Here is a 23,463-nt window from a genome sequence, read left to right on the forward strand (position 1 = left end):
TATCATAGCTACAATTAAAATAATCAGTACCATAGTATAACCTAAAGAAGTAAAGAGGTGAGGGAACTGGCATTTAAACCAACTAAAACCCCAGTGTCTTTAACCAGATCAGATATGTATGTGGGTCCCTCTACCTCTACAGTCTTCTGCACTCTGAATATTTTATTTGCTATTTAGACTATTGAGGATAACTATCTTCTAATTCTAGTTTTACTTTGGGCCAATCTGGTTCCATGAGTGACTGGTTGTAATCTTAGACAAGAGTGGCCTTTAATATCTAAAGTTTTATATTTTATTGACTGATAATTTTATATGTACCATAGTTTTGGTATATGTCAGATTTTAGTTTGGAGAAATAAGTGAAAAGTAACATTAGATCAGAAATGAGATATAACAATGTAGTCTCACTTTAAGTTTTTTTTTCCCAATAAAACACCCCCTGCCCCATGCCAAACATGCAGAATCAAGAGGTACTTTTATGAGAATATGGATTCCATGGATTTTGGTGGGAAAAATCAAATCTCACTTTTTATTTGATATTCAGAAAGAGAAGTAGGACCACGCTAGGAATTATTTTGTAATGAGCTCATTGGCAGGATATCATTGGTTAGTATTTTATTCTTAGCCTGGCTAACTTTACTATGGGGCACCTTGATGATACATTTAATTAAAAAACACAAGATTCATGATGTATAAAACACCATGAGTGTTGTCATGGCTGCTAATTGTTTTATGTATAATCTTGATCCAGGGAGCTAACCCAAAGGCTTTGTGTATCTGTAAGAAAAGTCAATATAGTCAAAGTTGCTCTAAGATATTCAAAAGTCTGACTGTATTATAGGGTCCCCAGACCCAGACTTTGCTATAACTTCATGGTTTTAGTGGAAGTAGTATAGTAATACAGTTGCTTGGACCCAATCAATAGTCTTCTCTCTAATGCTTTTTTTTTTTTTTTTTGTTGCCTGTAAGAGTCTGGATTTTAGAAATGGACTCTTAAAATATACTTAGAAAGTTTCCTCTTTATTTAAGAAACTGGATTTTCTTCCTTCCTTCCTTCCTCCCTTCCTTTCTTTTTTTAAGATTTACTTATTTATTTTGTGTATATGAGTGCTCTCTCTGTACATACACGTACCTGCATGCTAGGAGAGAGCATCAGATCCCATTACAGATGGTCCTGAGCTGCCATGTGTTTGCTGGGAATTGAACTCAGGACCTTGGGTAGAGCAACCAGTGCTCTTAACTGCTGAGCCATCCCTCCAGCTCCAAACTGTATTTTCTTTTTAAATCAAAATTATACTGAATAATCAGAGAAGTCTTTTTACAACATTAGTGAAAATTTTAAATCTTTTTAAACATGAAGATTTGGTTTACATAAGATGAGGGTAAACAAGCATTTAACAAAAACAAGACTCTCATTTGCATTATAAACATGGTTCTGAATATTTAAGAAAAATTGTAAATATCTTAGAGAGTGTTTAAAATATCAAAATGTAAAAAGATTTAAGTGCAGTGGAGATGACTCAGTAGGTGAAAGTGCTTGCCATCATGCCCGGTGACCTGAGGGTGACCCCAGGACCCACATGGTGATGGGGAGAATCAGCTCCTGCAAGTTTCTTTCCATATGTGCCAAGATATCAGTCACCATGTGACACACACACACACACACATACACACACACAAACACACACACACACACACACACAGAGAGAGAGAGAATTATAAAAACTTTAAAAAGAATATTAAGAAATGCATTATTAAAAAATGAGAGTTACTGGAGGTCAACATGTAGAAGAATGCAGATCGATCCATGCTTATCACCCTGTGCAAAGCTTAAGTCCAAGTGGATCAAGGACCTCCACATCAAACCAGATACACTCAAACTAATAGAAGAAAAAGTGGGGAAGAGTCTCGAACACATGGGCACTGCAGAAAATTTCCTGAACAAAACACCAATGGCTTATGCTCTAAGATCAAGAATCAACAAATAGGATCTCATAAACTGCAAAGCTTCTGTAAGGCAAAGGACACTGTTGTTAGGACAAAACGGCAACCAACAGATTGGGAAAAGATCTTTACCAATCCTACAACAGATAGAGGGCTTATATCCAAAACATACAAAGAACTCAAGAAGTTAGACCGCAGGGAGACAAATAACCCTATTAAAAAATGGGGTTGGGCTGGAGACATGGCTCAGCCGTTAAAGGCTAGGCTCACAACCAAAAAATGGGGTTCAGAGCCAAACAAAGAATTCACAGGTGAGGAATGCCGAATGGCTGAGAAACACCTAAAGAAATGTTCAACATCTTTAGTCATAAGGTAAATGCAAATCAAAACAACCCTGAGATTTCACCTCACACCAGTGAGAATGACTAAGATCAAACACTCAGGTGACAGCAAATGCTGGTGAGGATGTGGAGAAAGAGGAACACTCCTCCATTGTTGGTGGGATTGCAGACTGGTACAACCATTCTGGAAATCAGTCTGGAGGTTCCTCAGAAAATTGGACATTGAACTACCTGAGGACCCAGCTATACCTCTCTTGGGCAAAAAGGTGCCCAAAAGATGCCCCAACATATAACAAAGACACGTGCTCCACTATGTTCATAGCAGCCTTATTTATAATAGCCAGAAGCTGGAAAGAACCCAGATGCCCTTCAACAGAGGAATGGATACAGAAAATGTGGTATATCTACACAATGGAATATTACTCAGCTATCAAAAACAATGACTTTATGAAATTCATAGGCAAATGGATGGAACTGGAAAATATCATCCTGAGTGAGGTAACCCAATCACAGAAAAACGCACATGGTATGCACTCATTGATAAGTGGCTATTAGCCCAAATGCTCAAATTACCCTAGATGCACAGAACACATGAAACTCAAGAAGGATGACCAAAATGCGAATGCTTCACTCCTTTAAAAGGGGAACAAGAATACCCTTGGCAGGGAATAGGGAGGCAAAGTTTAGAACAGAGGCAGAAGGAACACCCATTCAGAGCCTGCCCCACATGTGGCCCATACATATACAGCCACCAAACTAGACAAGATGGATGAAGCAAAGAAATGCAGGCCGACAGGAACTGGATGTAGATCACTCCTGAGAGACACAGCCAGAATACAGCAAATACAGAGGCGAATGCCAGCAGCAATCCACTGAACTGAGAACGGGAACCCCGTTGAAGGAATCAGAGAAAGGACTGGAAGAGCTTGAAGGGGCTTGAGACCCCATATGAACAACAATGCCAACCAACCAGAGCTTCCAGGGACTAAGCCACTACCCAAAGACTATACATGGACTGACCCTGGACTCCAACCTCATAGGTAGCAATGAATAGCCTAGTAAGAGCACCAGTGGAAGGGGAAGCCCTGGGTCCTGCCAAGACTGAACCCCCAGTGAACATGGTTGTTGTGAGGAGGGTGATAATGGGGGGAGGATGGGGAGGGGAAGCCCGTATAGAAGGGGAAGGGGAGGGGTTGGGGTTGGGGGATGTTGGCCCGGAAACCGGGAAGGGGAATAACAATTGAAATGTAAATAAGAAATACTCAAGTTAATAAAGAAAAAAAAAGAGGTGTCTGCAGTTCTGAGTTGATATGGTTGCAAACTCACGTCACTCAATTTTCTGAAGTCCATGTGGTTGTGACCTCAGGAAGTGATAAAAGTCTGAGGTGAGAAATAGGAATCTTTTTTTTTTTTTTTTTTTTTTTTTTTGGCAATTCTGCAACTCTATTTGCTATTCTGAGGGTTAGTTCTCACCCGCATTGACCATCTGTAGGTTTTTTAATGTGGTAATAGGCACATAAGTTACCAATGTGTAGAGCTTGTTTGGCGAATCCTCATCCTCATTACGTCTTCTGGACAAATGCACTAGAGGGATGTGGAGCATTGCTCATCCCTTTGGCCCTGAGCTTTATTGAGCCTGGTATCAATGCGCACACCTGGAGTGTTCACACTCATGGCACATTTTCAGAGTTCTCTGAGTGCCTGAGGGGCACATGTCTTGAAGCTCACTCCATGGATGCACTTGTGAATGTTGCTGGTGTATTCTCAGGTCACTACCTCATTAATGACAGCATGGTCCTTGTTCTCACTACCCTTCTTTTTTGGAGCCGTTCTGCCAGGCTCAAGCTGGAAAGCAAGAGAAGTTTTGCAGCATCAAAACCCACCTAGTTGGGAGTCTGACGTGGTGTCTTTTCCACTTGGTCCATTCCCTCACTGTTCTCCCTTATTTAGTTCTTCCTCTTCTGCAGGCTTCCTATGGAAAAACTGTCAGCAACTCAGACCTCTACTTTTCATTTAAAAGTGTCCTTACACTAGTGCACAGTGTCTCCCGTTAGCAGAAATGGCTCATACAGCCCTTTGTGCATTTTTACAGAATGCCCAGTAGTTATTTTTTTATATAAAGATCATTGATGTTTTCCAAAAAGAGTAGCTCTCAGATTGAGACCTGATGAGAATGTCTTTAGCTAGGGGACACAGATGCTTCAGTCTGATTTAACCATGTCTGTCTGTCTTGGGATGTTATTTGTTCTAGTAACTGCCGATCTAGGGGACTAAAGATTGTAGGTACAATAGGCCAAATTATTTGTCAACTAAAGTTTAATGGTCATGATATAATTTAGCAAGGATATCCCAAGTAGGAATAATTTTCTTAACAGAAGTTACTCTCCTGCTTAGACAGTAGCTGTCCAGTTAAGTAGGCTTAACTCAATGGCAAAACATACACACTTAGCATTTGGATAAAATGTAATCATGTTTTTAATAGCCCATTCAGCAAGAGTAAAGGACACAAAATCCTTGTTCTCTAGGCCAGGTGTTCAGTACTATTCTGGATTATTAACAACAAGGTCACTATTTTAAGAAAATCTTGCAAGCAGAAAATCAAAATCATACCATCCCCCTGCCTCAGCCCCTGCGTGCCAGAACTGTACCCTTAGCCTATATCTATAACACAAATCTCTTTTGCCTACTTGCTGCTTCTTTTTTGTCTTGTTTTTTTCAAGATTTTAAAATTAAGAAATAATTTTAATGTAATAAAATAATTTTATACTTTAATGAAAACCCAAGAGACTATCTGAAACACATGCAGAACATGCTCACAGTGCTTCGGACATTGCTGAGTCTTTTTACCAACAGATTTAGCATAACAATTTGTTAAATATTTAAGTACTATTACGTAAGCAGGTAGAAGTCATCCTTGCTAACCAAATTGCCTCCTCATTAGGCCGTCAGGATAACAAAAGGCAGGATGGAAATCTAGCATTTGTCTCCATCCTGTGTGTGTCTCCTTTACTATAGGGTCTCTTCTTTCATAGAACTTTTCCCAATGATGAGGCAGTGGCTGTCTGGCTAGGGAAGGCTTTAACCCAATGGGAAATGTACAAAGTAGAGACTGCCATCATCTTTGTTGTAAGCATGTTAGTAGTTTAATGAGTGTCTACCTAAGTTATTTTGTTTCCCTTCAGAGAAGACATAGAATTAAATTATTGTTCAAAATAAAAGCCAAGTCTTAGTTACATTATAACAGAATGAGGCATATTCAGGTCAGCTGTCTACCTGTTGCCTTTTATAAACCTTTAAGTAGACTACAGCTGGTTTTCAAATGGCAGTTTATTTGATTTTGTTTCCAGTCCCAAAGTCTAGAGTTAGCTTTTCTCCCAAAGTCGGTGCGTGTGTATTCATGGGCTTATATGTGTGTGTGTGTGCGCGCATGCACATATGCTTTGGTGTACAGGCAGAGACCAGAAGACTGCTTGAAAGCAGTCAGTTTTCTCCTTCTGTGAGTGGATCTGGGGGTGAAACTCAGCTTGTTAGGCTCACACTGCAAGAACTCTTACCCACTGAGTCATTTCACTGCCTGGGTTAGCTCTTAAATATCTTTAATTTAGCAGGGTATCCCAGAAGTAAGGATCTAGAATAGCCTGGTTTTCCAAAGGAGGCAGTGGCATGGAGGTAATAGAGTATACATAGGTGAAGACATAGATTACAAGTTTAAAGTTTATTCTGTGTACTTATGCAAATATAAGTGTACCAAGAACAGCAATTTCAGCGTGCAGCATGTTTTTAAAAATATCTTATGGGGTTGGGGATTTAGCTCAGTGGTAGAGCGCTTGCCTAGGAAGCGCAAGGCCCTGGGTTCGGTCCCCAGCTCCGAAAAAAAAGAACCAAAAATAAATAAATAAATAAATAAATAAATAAATAAAACTATCTTAGTGAAGTGCCCACAGGTTCATTACTCAGTTGTTTTGGGGAATTGTGGAGCAAACTGAATGTTGCCTCATTCTTAGACCTAAAGTGACACATGTTTAATACAAGAGAGTAGACATTTTACCTAGATGGGGCTTCCTTAAACCAAAGCAAAAGGCCTTCTTCTTTAACCTGTATTTATAAAGGTTAAAGTTAAACACAACCTCCAAATTTTTCTTATCAATTCTCTATTCTTTAACTTTTCTTTTTAATTTTGATAGTTTCTAAAACTTTAAATTTTTTTGTAAAGTACCTTTTCCATTATTTCTTTTTTAACGTGTAAGAGTGCTTTGCCTGCATGTGTGTGTGCACCATGTGTGTGTCTCATGTTGAAGGAAGCCAGAAGAGGGCGTCAGATCACATGAAACTGAACTTACAGATGGTTGTGAGCTACCATGTTGGTGCTGGGAACCAAACCGGGGTCCTCTGCAAGAGCAGCTGGTACTCTTAACTACTGAGCCATCTCTCCAGCCCTTCAGTATTTCTTAAATGTTTAAAAATTCTAATTAATATAAACTAACCAGTTATTATCTTTAATCCTATTTTCTATGTGTTCTGGTTCACTGTGAAAAACATGGAGGGAGTGGGTATCAGACATTCCCCACTTTATCAAATGCTAACAAGTTGAATTAACCCTAATTATCAGTCATAAAAACAGCTGGAAGGTAAAAATGGAATTTTTTCTTCAAACATTTCTTCCTTCCTTGAGTCTTTAATTAATTTCCCATTTTCTTCTGAAGAATCAGGAGCTTCTTAGTCAGCTCAGGGGATTTGATTCTGCATCAGTTCGTGGGAGTAGCTCTCCATGGCTCTCGCTCTCAGCTTGATTGCTCCCATTTCATTTTGGCTTGAAAAAAATTTTTTTGTGGGTATGGGAGTTTTGCCTTCATAGCCGAAAGAGGATGTCAGATCGCCTGCAAGCTAGACTTATAGCTAGTTGTGAGCTGCTGTGTGGGTGCTAGGAATTGAATCCAGGTCTTATAGAAGAGCAGCTGGTACTCTAAACCAATGGTCTACCTCTGCAGGCTGGGATGGAGTCTTGGGTTTGTACTTCCTGTTTATAGAGACAGGCGGATGATCCAAGGACACTAGATAATCAGCTCCCAAGTGTCTTCCTGCCTGAGCCAGTGAAGCTACTGCCAATCCAGAAATGTTTGGGGTCTTCCTTAGCAGAACTTTATATGTCGTTGGGTGTTTCTTCCAACACTTTGATCCTTTTGGGCTAGAGGCAGGGAAACTGCTTGCGTGACATCTTTATGAACAGACTCACAGAATTTCTAAACTATAGGGGCAAGATTGCAATAAGCCAGAGAAAAGATGTTAGAGGAGTGACAGGAAGAAAAAAAAAAGACAAATGCTAACAAATGAATATTCTGAAAACTATCCAAGAGGATACACAAAGATATAAATACTGTAAAGGTAAAAATAATAGAATATGCAAATGTGGTGGACTAAGAATAAACTAGAGAGCCATTGACCAAACCCAAGGGGGGGGGGGTCTGTGCTCCCCAAAAATCTCACATCTACTGGAGATGGGCATCATGGGCAGTTGTTGCTGATGCTGAGCCAGGTGAGTCCTTCATCTTCGAGGCCCACATTGAGCACCAAAACTGTCCATACAAAGCAGCTCTCACCTCACAGGCAGTAAGGGTTTATTTTTAAGCCACATATGAATGCCCATGGCCTGTGAACACAGATTCAGTGTAAATAACCCTGTTCCGTTGTGGAAATAGTTTGTGAAGTTTTTATAGTAACAGAGTAAAAGAAAATCATAATTCAAGGCACAGTTGGTCATATTAGGTCATCAGTTATAGCAAAGTTCAGAAATCGCTGCTGGGGGTTTCCTGTTCTGATGACATTCTTGGCTTAGTTTTTTTGTCTGTTATTTATTCATTTTTAAGGTAGTATTTTTTAATACATTCCAAAAGGTTTAACTTGATTGTCACAAGCATGTAGGTCAGAAACAGAGGGGGACAATGAATGGCCATCAAGGGTGCTAAAGAGAACCCACGATATTTTGTCTCTGGGTTTGCCATATTCCCTTTCTCCAGAACGGTGAAGTTCTAGTCAGTCAATTAGCTTTGCAGCCTTGTATATGGATGTAGCTTTTCTTCAGTTTACAAAAGAAAGAAGGGAAAGAAGTGTTTGTGGAGGCTGTGCAGCTACATGAGAGACTACAAATGATATGTTGCCAGACACTTGTATGTTGTATTTCTATTAAAGATGTATGTGTTTATATTAATTCTGAGGAAGGAAGTCTCTTAGTCCATTTGATACTACTATAACATAATGCAAGATTCTGGATAATATATAAAGGAAGTAAACTTACAGTTTTAGAGACAGATGTCCATGATTAAGAAACCACACCTGGCTAAGCCTTCTTCTTGTGTCATACACAGTACAGAGCATTATATGGCAAGACAGAAGAGTGAGAATTTGTATCCTTCTTTTTTCTTTGTTTTGGAGGCAAGGTGTCATGAACCTCAGTCTGGTCTCACACTCACTATGTAGCCAAGGATGGCCTTAAACTCCTCCTGGTCCTCCTAACTCTGTCTCTGTCTAGTTGGGACGACAAGTACATGGCACCATACCCTAGGCTTTTCTCTCCTTTTCCTTACAAAACCATGAATCTCCACCATAGAAACCCCATTCTGATAGTCTCATCTAACCCCAGTTACCTCTCAGGGCTCCACCTCCAAATATCAATTTATGAATTTGAGGATTAAGTTCCCAATGCTTGAACTTTTGGGATGCCTTTTTGCCACTAACTCTGCCCCTGTGCCAAATCTCTACTTGGTCCTCAGATAGTCTGCAGTGTCATTTGGAATCTAGTCTTCGAGTCCTTGTCTCTCATACTGGGCACACTGGTAGAGCTTGAGTCTCCCTGACTCTAGGGAGGCTTCCATTGCCATTGTGTTGGACTCAGTCCAGGCAGAAGCACAGTTTGGATTCTCATATTGTCAGTTCTCCCAGGCAGGGGCCATTCTCTGGTGGATCTATGTTTCTTGGGTCTCAAGGCTGGGTCAGTTCCCATACCTCCACTAAGCATTTCCCTAGCAGAATGCTTTCTACACTAACTCTGCCCCTGGGCCGAGTCTCTACTTGGCCCTCTGATAGTTTGTGATGTCATTTGGAGTCTAGGGAGAGGTAGCAACATACCCCCAGCTCTCACTATGCAAGCTTGCAGTCTAACACTGTGGAGATGTTGCTTATAACTTCCATGGCAACAGGGCACAGTGTCAAAATGCAAGGGGACCTGGACAGTGAGCCCACATGGAGAGCTCTGGGCCTGGCCCCTGATACCTTTTTGCTGTTTTAGTGCGCTGGGCTCAAAAGATCTCTGAATGGTGTTCCATTGTGTTGATGATTAGCTCTGGGGTTCCTTCTAGCCCCGTGATCCCTTTAACAAAGGACTGTTGGTATTCTCTCCTGCTTGTGCTTTCTCCTTCCTGCTCTGCTTTGCATTATAAATTCTTTAAGTCCTCCCTTTGCTGTCCCATCTCACATGGTTGGAAGTAGCTATACCACAGCCCAAATGCTTTATGCTCAGGCCTTTCTTCTGCCCCCCCCCCACTTCCCCCAACTCTATGGTGGCTGGAACACAAATGCAACGTCACCATGATTTTTGCTTGCCCAGTGTCTAGTGCTCATTCCCTGTTTTCATTGGAGAGCTCCAAATGTCCATGAATGTATTTCTACCAGCAGTGTGGTCATGATTATACACACAGTCTCGAAGGAGATGGGGAATTTTCTAGTTTCCTCTCTGAAACCTTCTCCAGGATTGCTCAAAGTATTCAATTTACAGCAACTTGGGCTGTTCCTAGTCTCTACTCACTGTCCAGTTTCACGGCTGTTTCAACTTGACCAAGTATTCATAAATCACGATTAAATTACTTATAGGCATTAAAGATAGAATTGATAAATTAGTCGGGGCACTTGACACCAACCCTGACAACCTGAGCTTGATTCTTGGGTTCCACATGGTGGAAGGAGAGAGCTGACTCTCGGAGATTGTCCTCTTACCAAATGTCTTCAGTGACAGAGGCACACATATCTTACATAAACATACATACAGGTTAAGTAGTTGCACACAGAAAATAAATCTAAAAAATTAAAAAGATAAATTTGCTGTCTGATCTCTGTATGCACACTGTGAACATGGGTATGCCCTCTCTCATTACACACACACACACACACACACACACACACACACACACACACACACACACTGTACACTGCACACTGACAAAAAAACAAAACAAAACAAAAACCAAGTAGAGAATGATTGAGGAAGTTACTAGTGTCAACCTTTGGCTTCCCCAAGCTCATGCCCACACAAAAACATACACACACCTACTTGAGCATGTATATATACCACACATACACAAAAGAAACTAGCCAGAGGTTTACCAACTTAAATGATAAATGCACCTATTTCCCATTAAAATATGATTAACTCTATATTTACTCTATATTTACACTCTTTTTGCTGCACTGACTTGCCATGTATTTGCTGATTTACCTTTAAGTCGTACTTATGAATATTCACAAATTTAAATGAAATCTATCTAGAAATTGAATCAATATAGAAAATGTTAACATAGAATAATAACAACACAGATTAATAAACAGCTGTTGTCAGACAAGGCCACTTCCCTTGACTTCCTACAGGATATTAAACCCAAGTTTTATACTACAAATCAGTGATATCTGTAAGACATAATGAAATCCTGATTGTGTCAGCTCTATGAGAACAAAGTATCAATTATCCCAACAAATCAGGACTGCTGCAATGGTATGTCCCAAGAGTGTGAAGCTGGATCTTAAACTCACTTTTAAATGCTGCTATATGCAAACTCAGGAGCTGATTCTCTTCCATGTTTTCATGTTACCCACCAATGAAAAGGTCATCGGAAGATTGACCAACCTCCTTCCAGAGGCTTCATAAAAAAGGGACGGGCTGCAGGGCCACTATTTGACTTCTTGCAGTTCTGTAATTTTATCGGTATAAAGCCCTCATTCCTCCTTCCTTCTGCATTTTCCTCTCTTTGCTCCCTCCCTCCTTTCTTGTTCATTAGAAAATTCTAGGAACATATGTTATTTCTTTTGCTTTTAATGTATTTTTATTTTATGTGTACGGGTGTTTTGCTTACTTGAATGCCCATGCATTACTTATGTGCCTGTGCCCATGGTGGCCAGAACGGAGCATCAGAAATCCTGGAACTGGAGTCACAGATGAGTTCAAGTCACCGTGTGGGTACTGAGAATCAACTTAGGTCCTCTGGAAGAGCAGCCAGTGCTCTAGATTACTGAGTCATCTCTCTTGCCTGGTATCATTCATTGTAAACTTTAAATTTTGTTCTGATTCATGCTTTCAGCTTGGCTGTAACTTGCACAGTAGATACATAAGTCCTTAGTGTTCAGGTGTGTGAATTTTTTAGAATGGTATGCACTACATAAAACCTGTTCTGGTAAGTTCCCTCCTGTCTTTTTTAGTAACTCCCCAGCAGCCCAGTTGTGACTACTCTCTGATTTTTGTACTGTCAGTTAGGTTTATTCTTTACCCGCTCCCCTTTCTTATTTTATTTCGGAAGGATTTCAAGCTTTGTAACTGAACAAGCTTGTAGCCCTGATCCTTCTGTCCGTAATGAAAATAAAGGTTTACAGTACCATACCCAGGGGCTATGTGTACTGTTTATGTCAATGGGATCATAAAGCATACTGATTTTTAGTTTAGAAGACAAGACTCCTGAGACGTGTATGGCTGTTACATTGATTAATAATAATAGTATCTTTCTGTGTGGTGTCAAAGAGCAGATCAGGGCCTGGTGCGTGTGAATGTTAGGCACAGTGTTTGCCCCTCAGCTACATCCTCAGCCTATCAGATTATCCCTTTTCTTGCTGTGTAGTTCTGTTTTAAAGAGGCACTTCAGTTTGATGGGTGCTTTAGTCATTTTTAGTTTGTGGTTCTAATGAATAAAGCTGCTATGTATATTTTTGTGCAGGTCTTTTTGTTGGAGGTGGGAATCAGGCTTGATAAGATACCTAGGAATGAGGACGGAGTAGGAACATAGATGCACAACTGGATTGGAGTAGATAAACTCTTCCGCAGGGCCTTTTGTGCCCTGTCTCCCCAGCAATTAGCATTGTCAGCCTTTAATTTTAGCACTCTGATGGGAGGGTGCAGGGATCTCTTACGGTGGTTTGAATCTGCATTTCTCTAATGACTAATGTTTCGGGCTCCTTCTTAAGTGCATATTGGCTTTTTGTGAATTTTCTTTTGCAAAACATCTGTTCTGGAATTTAGACTATTGTAAGATCATGTTAGAATCATCTCCCTTTGTTGCTCTGGGTAGCGCAGTCGGTCTTTATTCTAGATACAAATACTTTGTCAGTCGCATGCTCTGCAAACATCACTCTTTCCAGCCTGTGGCTTGCTTTTCCACATTTGAAATAGTATCTTTGGATAAAAAGCAATTTTAATTATGATGACATCTCACCGGTTTTTTTAGTATATTATTTTTAAATTCTTGTCCAAGAAACTTGTGCCTGCCTGTGTCATTCAAATTGTTCATGCTTAAGAGAGCAGATATGTGGTTAATTTGATGATATGGTTAGCTAGTAACATTTTCTTCTAGAAGCTTTTCTCTTCCAGGGTTTACAGTTAGGTCTATGAACCATCCCAAATATTTTTGTGTGTATGGGGGAGGAGAGTCTTTTCTATTTATACATACACATATCCAGATGTTCCAGTGTGACTTGTTGAAAAGACTACTTTTCCATTTTGATTGGCTTTGTTGTCAGTGTCCGTATTTAGAATTGACTAACTGTATCTGCATGTGTGCATATGTGCACACACACAAAAACACACATACAAATGAATGAGTGTAATTTAAAAATTTGTTTCCATTTACTTACTAATTCTCACCGGTACTAAATAGATTCTGTGTACAAAATCATGTTATTTGCAAATGTATAGCTTTATATGTGCCTTTCAGATCCTTTCCTTTCCATTTTCTCTCCTTATTACACAGTATGGGGCTTGTAGTAACATACCTGAGTATTAGAGCCAGCGGGATGGCTCAGCAGGTAAGAGCACCTGCTGCCAAGCTTGAAGGCCTGTATTCAGCCTAAATAGGGAGTTCCAGGACAGCCATAGTGAGACAGCTACATAGTGAGACCCTGTTTCAACCTGTCCCCCAAACACCCAATCTCCACCAACGGTCTTCCTCAGTTCACTTTATCTTTTTTCTCTTATAGCTTAATCCTTCCTTGATTCTCAAACAATGAGATGTTTTCATCTTCCTTTTTTATTGATTGATTGAGACACTGTCTGTTTTGACCTAACTGTCATAGAACTTGATATATAAACCAGGCTGGCCTTGAGCTCATAGAGATCTGCCTGCCTCTCCCTCCCTGCATTTGCATCCTGTTTGGCTGTTGCTGTAATTAGGTTTACATATTCCATCTAGATAGGTTCTTTTTTTCCAGTCTGCCCTTTGCTCTTTTGCACTTCCTCTCTGTCCTTTAGAGGAACCACAAATATTTAGTATTTCATTTTGTTTCTTTCATGGATTTATTTTCCTGAGCTACACCTCTTGCTAGAGTGAGCATGTGTGCTTTTGTTTCGTCCCTTTCTCCCTCCCCTCTTTCCTTCCTTTCTTTCATATAACCCTATAGAGCTCTGTTTAGTAGTCATTAGTTATATATGGCTATTTAAAATTAATTAAAAGATGAGGTAATAAGCATGTGATGTATATTGTGTACATTTAGGTCTAGGAACGGGTAGATAAATTAGGACATTGTATTAGAAACACTGACAAAGTTTTAGTAATTTAGTAAGATATTAGTAACAAAATAAGTAACAGTACTGAGGGGTTGGGGATTTAGCTCAGTGGTAGAGCGCTTGCCTAGGAAGCGCAAGGCCCTGGGTTCGGTCCCCAGCTCCGGGGGGAGGGGGGGGGAGGGAAGTAACAGTACTGAGACATTCTCCAGAGGTAAAATCAACAGGGGCAGCTAACAATGAGAAGCCGTGAAAGGGAAGGGAGAAGACCAAGAGATTGGGAATTCCGGCTTGGGCAAATGATGGTGCTCTTAGAAGAGGGTCATATTTAGCTTCAGCTGTCAACTTGACACAAGTCAGGATCACTTGGAAAGCAGGGACATCAATTGAGGAGTTCTCTCTATGAGGTTGCCTTGTGAGCATGAAATTTATAGCACTTCTCTTGCCTCTCAAGTGTTAGGGCTACAAGTGTAGTAGGGTCCCATGCCTGGCACATTTCAGACTTTTAGTTTAAATGTTAGCACAGTTAAGGGTATATAAAACCACCAATGCGGTATTACAGAGTAAGAGTACAAAACTCTGGGATGACCAGAGAGAGGAGCTCACTCTAGCTCAGTTCTCAACCTCCCAAGTGCTGCGGCCTTTTAATACAGTTCCTCATCTTGTGGTGACCTCCAATGATAAAATTATTTTTGTTGCTACTGCATAACTATAATTTTGCTACTCTTACGAATCGTAATGTAAATAACTGATATGTAGCATATATTATATGTGACCCCTGTGAAAGGGTCAGGTCGTTTGGCCCCCAGGTAGAGAACCACTGCTCTAGGCTAAGTTCAGGGATGATGGAAAGAAACCCCAGAGAGAGTTGTCACTGAACGCAGGCAAGCATTATGAATGAACTGTTAAATGATACTGGATGATTTTCTTAGGCAAGTGCTACATATAGATAATTGGCAAACTTGGCTTCTATCCATTTACATTTTAAAGAAACAGCCCATGACAAGATTATTCAGTGCTTTTATCCCAGGCTCTGTTCTTCCACTGCCTTTATGACTTCCGTGTTCTTTATCCCATTGTGTGCTGCACACTCTGCTAGGGATAAGGAATAAAGGGGTAAATAGAAGGTTCCGTCATGTTCATTCTGGAAACGAGAGACCCACAAACAATCAGAATACCTTGCATAGGCTCTGTGGGTATGGGAAGGGCCCTGTGACTTGCAGGAGGCTGGAGGAGGAAGGCACCACTCTCTGCGCCTCTCTCTTGCAGTTGCCCACTTTTTTCTGCCTTCCTTGGTTACCTGTACTGCTTGGCATTTTTAGAGACTTTATCCTTATTTGTATTCATGCTTCAAGAAAAATGGTGACTCATGTTGAACAATTCATTTCCAAATTAGCCTTTAAAATAGGGAGGCAGGAGAAAAGTCTCGGTTGCAGAAAGTAATATATGTTCAACGTTAGTGCGAGGAATACAGGAAAGCACGAGGAAGAACAGTCACAAAAGATCCTACCACCTAAGAGCAATTGTCATGAGCTCATTTCCACAGCTGCATGCATCCCTATAGGCATGCAAATACCAAAGGATAGATGGAAATAATTTCATGTAATTAAGATTCTAATATATATGCTATTTTAAATGTCATTTAAAATACATTTAAATGTGCTTTAATTTCACCTTTTAAAGATTAGCATAAAAAAAGAACTTTATAGAAAGGATCTTTAAAGAGGCAGTAATTACTAAGTGGTAAGAATTACTAAATGCTCACCAAAATGACATAAAACATTGGGGTCTTAATGATTTTTAAAAGTTACAAGTTTCTATATATTTAACTTTACAGCTTACTGTGACTTGTAATAAATCAGTCTGCCTCTGTCTTAGGCCTGAAAGCCATCTTATAATAAAAACAAGCTAGATTCATTCCTGTTTGTGATTAGATCTGGTTCTTAAGGATTAGGCTGTGCCTTAACTACAAATGGTTCTGTACTGTCTGTTCCAGTAATCAACAACCATGCCACCTTGTTATGACCACCTTGCTATGCCCACCTTCTTATGACTATGATGTTATGACCACTTTCTTACAACCACCTTGCTATGCCCACCTTGTTGTGACCACCTTGTATTGTTTCAGGAGTTTTTGTGACCCAACTTGTTCTGCTTATGTTCTGCTTCTGTAACTTTTGTCTGCCAAATCCCCTCATTTGGAAACTCTACTCCTGGACTATAAAACCTTTATCTTCCCCATGTCAAAGACTGATCTCTTGAACTCCAGCTTAGGGAGAGACAACCAATGTACAAGAGTTAAAAAGCTTGCTTTAGGGGCTGGGGATTTAGCTCAGTGGTAGAGCGCTTACCTAGGAAGCCCAAGGCCCTGGGTTCGGTCCCCAGCTCCAAAAAAAAAAAAAGAACCAAAAAAAAAAAAAAGCTTGCTTTCATTAACTCAGTCATGATTTTGGTTGATGGCCCTTCTCCCTCATGTGTGGGATTAACACTTGCCATAAAGGATGAGGGTTAAGTCCTTCTCTTCCTGTCTTCCCCTCTCACACTGCTCTTTAGTTGAGGTTGTATTGTCACATGCAGATACCTTCGTGGTATTGTGTTATCTAATCCAGATATTTACTTACTCTTAGTTCACTATTTAAATGGATTAAATTCTAGTCAATGTCTCTTACGTTAGAATCTTGGGCTTTGAAGCCTGGATTTGTCTTTTGCTCAGCTAGTAGTCGTCGTCGTCGTCGTCTTCTTCCTCCTCCTCCTCCTCCTCCTCCTCCTCCTCCTCCTCCTCTTCCTCCTCCTCCTCTTCCTCCTCTTCCTCCTCCTCCTCCTCCTCCTCCTCCTCCTCCTCCTCCTCCTCCTCCTCCTCCTCCTCTTCTTCTTCTTCTTCTTCTTCTTCTTCTTCTTCTTCTTCTTCTTCTTCTTCTTCTTCTCCTTCTTTTTGAACAACTAAAACTTTTATTATTTGCTGACTTTGGAGCAGCATTCTATCTCTTCATGGAGGTCTCAGATTATGGCCATTTTCCCTGAAGAAACAGACTTTTGCTAAAGGATGCTTTACATCCATACGTAATGGTTAGTCAGTATAGCATCCACGACAGTCGGTGTAGTGCTCACACATCTTGCATTAATAGTGTGGGTGTGCTTCTCCCAAAGAAAGATGGTCTGGCAGAGAGAAGAAAGGAGGAGAGAGAGACAGAGGTAGAGAGAAAGGGATGAATAATTGTATGGTTGTTTTTCTTTACGTAGAGATGCATATATATATTACTATTATACATATAAGTGTTATGCTATAACAATATTTAACCGTCCATGAGTGTTCAAGGAAAGGATTATACAAGGTTTTGTTGTTACAAAAGAGATGGGGTTTATGGTAATTATTATATCACATCCAAAAAAAATGGTATTATATAAAGAACTGTTCTCTTCATCTGCAAACAATATTTCTCCCAATATCATAATTTCTGTTTTGTTTTTGGAGCTTTTCATTAATTTATTTATTCATTAAGTTTATGTCCTGATCAATGTCTCCCTCCTCCTGGACCCCTTCACAAATTCCCTCCTCCATCTCCCTTGCTTTCTCCTCTGAGAGGCTGCAGGTTCCCCTGTGTTTCCCCTCGCCCTGGCACATCAGCCTCTGCAGGGCTCATCTACTGAAGCCAAATGAGGCAGTACACGTAGGGCAATGGATTCTACAGACTTGGACCAGCTTTAGGGACAGCACCTGCTCCAGTTTTGGGGGGACCCACCTGGAGACTGAGGTGTACATCTGTGGTGTAAGTGGGGGACATTAGGTCCAGCACATGTATGCTCTTGGTTGGTGGTTGTCTCTGGGAGCCCCCCAGGGTTCAGGTTAATTGACTCTACTGGCCGTCCTTCCCCCAATACTTTTGGAGGAGACTCCAAGCCCTGCCAATGTTTATCTGTGGGACTCTGCATTTTTTTCAGTAAGCAACTTGGTGAAGCACCTCAGTTGGGAGTGATGCTAGGTGGTCGTCTGCAACCATAAAAGAGTAATATCAATAATGTCAAGAATTGGTAGGCTGGAGAGATGGCTCGGTGGTTAAGAGCATTGACTACAGCACTGATTGCTTTTCTAGAAGTCCTGAGTTCAAATCCCAGCAACCACATGGTGGCTCACAACCATCTGTAATGAGATCTGATGCCCTCTTCTGATGTGTCTGAAGACAGCTACAGTGTACTTATATATAATAAATAATCTTTTAAAAAGAAAGAAAGAAAAAAGAATTGGTGCCTGCCCATTCGATAGGACTCAAGTTGCCCCAGTTGTTGGTTGGCTATTTGGCTATTCCTCTGTCTCTGCTCCAACCTATCCCTGCATTTCTTGAAAACAGGATAAATTTTTCAGCCGAAAGTTTTCTGAACAGGTTGATGGCTCTGTATCTCCAATGGGGTCACTGCCTGGCCACAGGAAGTTGCCTCTTTGGGTTCCACATCCCCATCACTATGAGTCTCAGCTAAGGTCACTCCTGGGATCCTCCCTCAAAAAGACCCCACAACGACTTCCACCAACTGCAGATATTCATCCACCGTCCTGGCCTCTATCTTGTCCTCCCCACACCTGATCATGTGTGTGGCACTTCCCTCCTTGTTTCTCTTCTCTATGGGCCACAGCCCTACCATACACTAGCCGCTGGCTACAAGGCTCCAATGAATAAAGCATTATTCCCTCAGAGAAATCTCTGTTGAGTGATCGGTTGCCTCAGTTTTTCCTGGGATGTTGAACCCGCTCAGCTAGTCTTGCCGACAGCTTGCTCAGGAGTAGCTAAGGCCACCCGTGAAGTTTTCTCTACCTGCCTAAGCTGAAGCCGTGTGCCCCCCTCCTCCATTGTTGATGTCTCTGTTTCCTGTAATTGGATTGTTTTAAACTAGGTTTAAAAGCAGACAAATCGTTTTTCTCTTTTCTGTTAATTTTTAAAAATGTATATGAGTGCATGTGTGCACGCACACATAACAGGGTAAGTGGAGGTCAGGGGACAACTCTGTGGTGTTGCTTTCCTCCACCCTTATGTGGCCAGGCATGTGCGGCAAGTGCCTCTACCCAATGAGTCACTTTGTCCGTGCCGTGCGGGTTTACTTTTTATTGCCATTTTTCCTCTTTTTTTCTTTTTTGTTTCTGCCTTTCTGAATCAGAATTTCAGTTTTCAAAGCATAATCGTGAGTCCATGCCTTGGCGCGGCAGACGTACCACAGCGGTGGAACTGGGGAGAATTAACCAACCCTCTCTGCTCTTCATTCTAGAGATCATCGATGACCTTGCCAACCTGGTGGAGAACACAGATGAGAAGCTTCGCACTGAAGCCAGGCGAGTGACCCTGGTGGACAGAAAGTCAGCTTCCTGTGGTAAGAGCTGCCTGTGCTAATCGCTAAAGTGCTTAAGTCTCATTCAGACAAAACAGGGCTAAGATTCAGAGGGCGTAACAATCATTCTTTTAAACTCTGAGCAGGGAATTGATCCATTTTATAGAAATGACTGGTTTGGGAAGTTGTCTACAGTGTGCAGTTTGATGGTGAGTCTCGTGAGTTTTCAAGGCAATTTTGTTTTCTTTATGCTTTTTTATTTTTTTTTTTTAACCATAAGCTTAAGTAGTGAGCTCATGGTAGAACACCTAAGAGCAGCTTCCATCTCCAGTATGACCAAGATAAAAATCCTGTGTTTGGTAAGTCTGTGTCTGAGTCACTCTGATTCATGGTGCTTGTCAAATAGGGATCTTTGTGCTGATAGAAGAGTCTACCTGAAGATTTTGAATGCTAATTTCCAGACCTTCAGCGGCTCCCACCGAGGAGGTCCAGGGTAGAGTTGGAGAGTAATCATTATTCATTATACATAGCCTGTCAGGCTTGGTGGCACACGCTTTTGATCTCCAAACTCAGGAGACAGAGACAGGAGGATGTCTGTGAGTACCAGGCCACCCAGGGTTGTATAGTAAAACCTTGCCTAGAAAAACAATAACTAGCCAGGCATGCTGGTACACGCCTGTAAGCCCAGCACCTGAGAGGCAGCTGGATCTCTGTGAGTTTGAGGCCAACCTGGTCTACACAGCAAGTTCCAGGACAGCCAGGGCTGTTACACAGAGAAGCCTTGTTTCAAAAACCAAAAAATAAAGCAAAGAGAAAAAGAAAGAAACTAGTAATAGGACAAGAGAGAGGCCATGCACAGCTGTTGGGATGCAGGCACCTGTCACTGTGTAGCAATTCTGACACAGTTTTTCTGTGAGGTTGCAGCACATTGACCCAAGGAGAGTGACAAGGAGCTACATTGGGAATCATCCTCTAGTTTTTGTTCGGTGCTTTGTCTCATAAAGGTTCACCAGATCTATTAAGCTGGTTTGTTTATATAAAAGAACAGTAAAAGTTGAATGATCTTGACACACTTGGTCCATCTCTGGCTTTCTTCTTGTGAGAAGTATAAGGACATCCAGCCCTGTCCACGTCATCCTCACAAGGTTGTCCACTTCTTTTACAAGGAAACCGAGACCTAGCAAATTCAGGTTTGTGCAAAAACCAAACCATAAGAGATGGAGGTGAGAAGGAACCCATATTTTTTTATCTTCAAAGTTTCAGGATCTAGGTGTGAAGGACAAAGTTCTTGCGGACAGGAATTTCATAAGGGTGGTAAGGCAGAGATGAGGCTTTGCTGAGGCAGGAAGCAGAAAGACTGCAGGAGCAGCTAGTGGCTGGGCTGCAGTCCGTGGGAGTGAGTTGAGGGGGCCAGAGGAACAGGACCCCAGGAGCTAATGCCCACAGGAGGTCCCACAGAGCTCCACTCCTCTGAGCTTGACTACCTGGCATCTCCTGTTGCTCCCTTCTCTGAAAACTTGGTGTAGCCTCCATGCCTCATAGTCTTTTGCGTTTCACATACCTGCACAGCCAGCACCACGTGGATGCTGTGGTCAGGTTCTGCATGTAGCCTGGCACCTCTTGGACCGCAGCTGCAGTAGCTGTCTCTGTATGCCTTTGTGGCTGAATCTGAGAAAACCCTTCCCTAAGCAGTTTGGTTTGGTTGTTTTTGAACAGAGAACTCCTCAGTGAACTCTCATTTCAGGCTTTCTCTTTTTCAAATGCTTTACAGTTTCACAAACCGAAACCTTGGTGGGTACCTTAAACAAAAAAAACCTTAAGGTATTTTTCCTCTGATTCCAGTATAAGAGATTGAACTGAGACTTCAACCCATGATCCTCCTGTCTCTACCTTCCAAGTATTGGGATTACAGGTCTGCACCACCATGCTGGGTATTGAATCTAGGATTTTTTGTGTGCTGGGCAGGTGTTCTGCCAATTGAGTTACATCCCTAACCCTGAGAGGTCTCTCTGTAATGGCAGCATCTCTTTAACAATTGCAGCTGCCTTATCTGAACTTCAAACTGTCTCAGAAACTCTTTCTTCCCACGCCTCATCCTTCTAGATCATTCTGTTCACTGTAAATGTGACTACAAGCAGTGAGAAATAGCCAAGCCACTTCCTAGATGTTACATTTTGTAATTAACTCCACCAGAAAAGTTATTATAATATTTTATTTAATTCATCCTCACTCAAATTCTAGGAAATGGACAAATTGAAGCCAGACTCATTGCCAGAATCTGACAGGAATGGCCTCTAGTTGTAAGGCTCAGTGGGGTCCTCAGCAACCTCATGGGCCTTGCCTTCGCTGTCCTTATCTCTGTCAGCACTCGGCTCACCAGAACCCTCCCAGATGGTTCCTTATGCTCAGTGTTCTGAGGTTTCATTAGCTGGCCACTCCAAACCCTTCTACCTTCTTCTCACAAACCAGCCCTCAGGCCTGGGAGCCACTTGGTCCCACTGCCCACAGCCACAGCCCTCAGCACTCGTCAGCATCAGCCTTCTGTTTTAGCTACCCTCCTCAGCACCGTGATCACGCCTGATAAGAAGCAACCTAGGGGAACAGACATTTACTTGAGCTCATCCTGTGGAGGCAGTCTGTGGCATGGGAGCAGTCTGTGGCAGGGTAGGTCGGGAAGGGGCACGGTGGGAGCAGCTCATAGCTCAGTGGCAGGAACATGAAGCCGTTCATCCACTTCTGGACAGAGCAGGAAGCAGGAAAAAGGAAACACTGGTCTCTTCTTTCTTTTTCCTTTTTCTTTTCTCCTTTTCCCCCCTTTTTCCTCAATTCAAACCCCCAAAATGCTGACTGCCAGTGTCCCCCTCTCTCTGCTTGCTCATCCACTGATGGAGAATGGGGAGGAGCTAGTCCCATAGCCACGCCTTCCCCGCCGAGGTGGGCAGTAGCTCCTGAAATGTGAGCCAGATAAACCTCTCTCTCCTTGAGTTGCTCCCCTCAGGTATTTAGTCAGTGAGAAAGTAGCTCAGAGGCTCCCCCCACCCCCACCGCCCCAGAAGAGCGTATTTATCCTAGGTGATGACATACATAAAGACCACAAATGAGCAGGAACTGGCATCGACCGTGAAATCTGCATAGACCTGTAGTATTAGAATGATCAGATGTGCAGTAAAAAACTTTGCTTTAAATTTTTGTTTTACATTAACTTTTTTTTGTGTGTCAGGAAGAGTAGGTGTTTTTGCCACAATACATGTGTAGAAGTCAGAGACTTCTGCCAGTGCGAGTAGGTTCTTTACCTCGACCAACTGTGTGGTCCTGAGAACTGAACTCAGGTCAGAAGGCTTGGTAGCGGGCACCTTTACCTATTGAGCGATCTCACTGACCCTCGTTTGCACATTAAAAATATTTACTTACTTTTACCTTGTATGTATGAGCTTTGCCTGTATGGGAGTGCGCGAGTGTGAGTGTGTGTGTGTGTGTGTGTGTGTGTGTGTGTGCATATGCATGCTCATGTGTATACCATACATATGCCTAGGGAGAAGGGCTGCTCAGATCCACTGGATTGAAGTTGTAGATGGTTGTAAGCTATGGATGCTAGGAACCAAACCCTGCTCTGTAAGAGCAGCCAGTGCGCTTAGCAACTGAGCCGTCGCTCCAGCCTCTCAGTCTTGCTTTTTAATTAAAAGGCTTGAAAGGACCTAAACAGAACACAAAAGTATAAAAATGTAACATCAGTTATTTGAAAAAGTGCCAAATAGCACTTCTGTAAATTAAAAATAAATGAAACTAAAAATTAAGTGTTCATGTTTGGTACCAGCAAAAGAGAGTCAACCAGAGCACAAATCTGGGAAACAAGCAAACCCAAATAAATTCTATTTCCATACGTGGTAGTATTGAGTGCTGTGGAAATTAATTTTCACCCTTAGTAACAACGGCATCTGAGGAGCAAAGAGATGGTCCAAAAGCCTCAGAAACAGCTCCTCTCAAAGGCAAGGCTGGATTTTCCATTTAAGTATGAGCACATGCAAGGTATGCAGGGCTTGAGAATGAATCTGATCGGCTCACCCACGTGTCACTTGATTGCCATTCACAAGGCCCTCTCAGGCTGTGTAACTCGGAAGC

At 41.7% G+C, this 23,463-nt stretch overlaps 1 protein-coding gene across 11 annotated transcripts in view; it reads left to right on the top strand.

Annotated features, from left to right (window-relative positions):
* Positions 1–23,463, top strand: part of Stx8 (syntaxin 8) — a 239,341-nt gene that overhangs the window by 126,574 nt on the left and 89,304 nt on the right. For all 11 annotated transcript variants that reach the window (XM_063269743.1, XM_063269744.1, XM_039086723.2 and 8 more), the window contains one exon: positions 19,285–19,386. In XM_063269743.1, the coding sequence (XP_063125813.1) occupies positions 19,285–19,386 (102 nt within the window). The remainder of the gene's footprint in view (positions 1–19,284; positions 19,387–23,463) is intronic.

The sequence above is a fragment of the Rattus norvegicus genome, chromosome 10 (genome assembly GCF_036323735.1).
Source record: "Rattus norvegicus strain BN/NHsdMcwi chromosome 10, GRCr8, whole genome shotgun sequence".
In the NCBI taxonomy this organism is placed as follows: domain Eukaryota; kingdom Metazoa; phylum Chordata; class Mammalia; order Rodentia; family Muridae; genus Rattus; species Rattus norvegicus.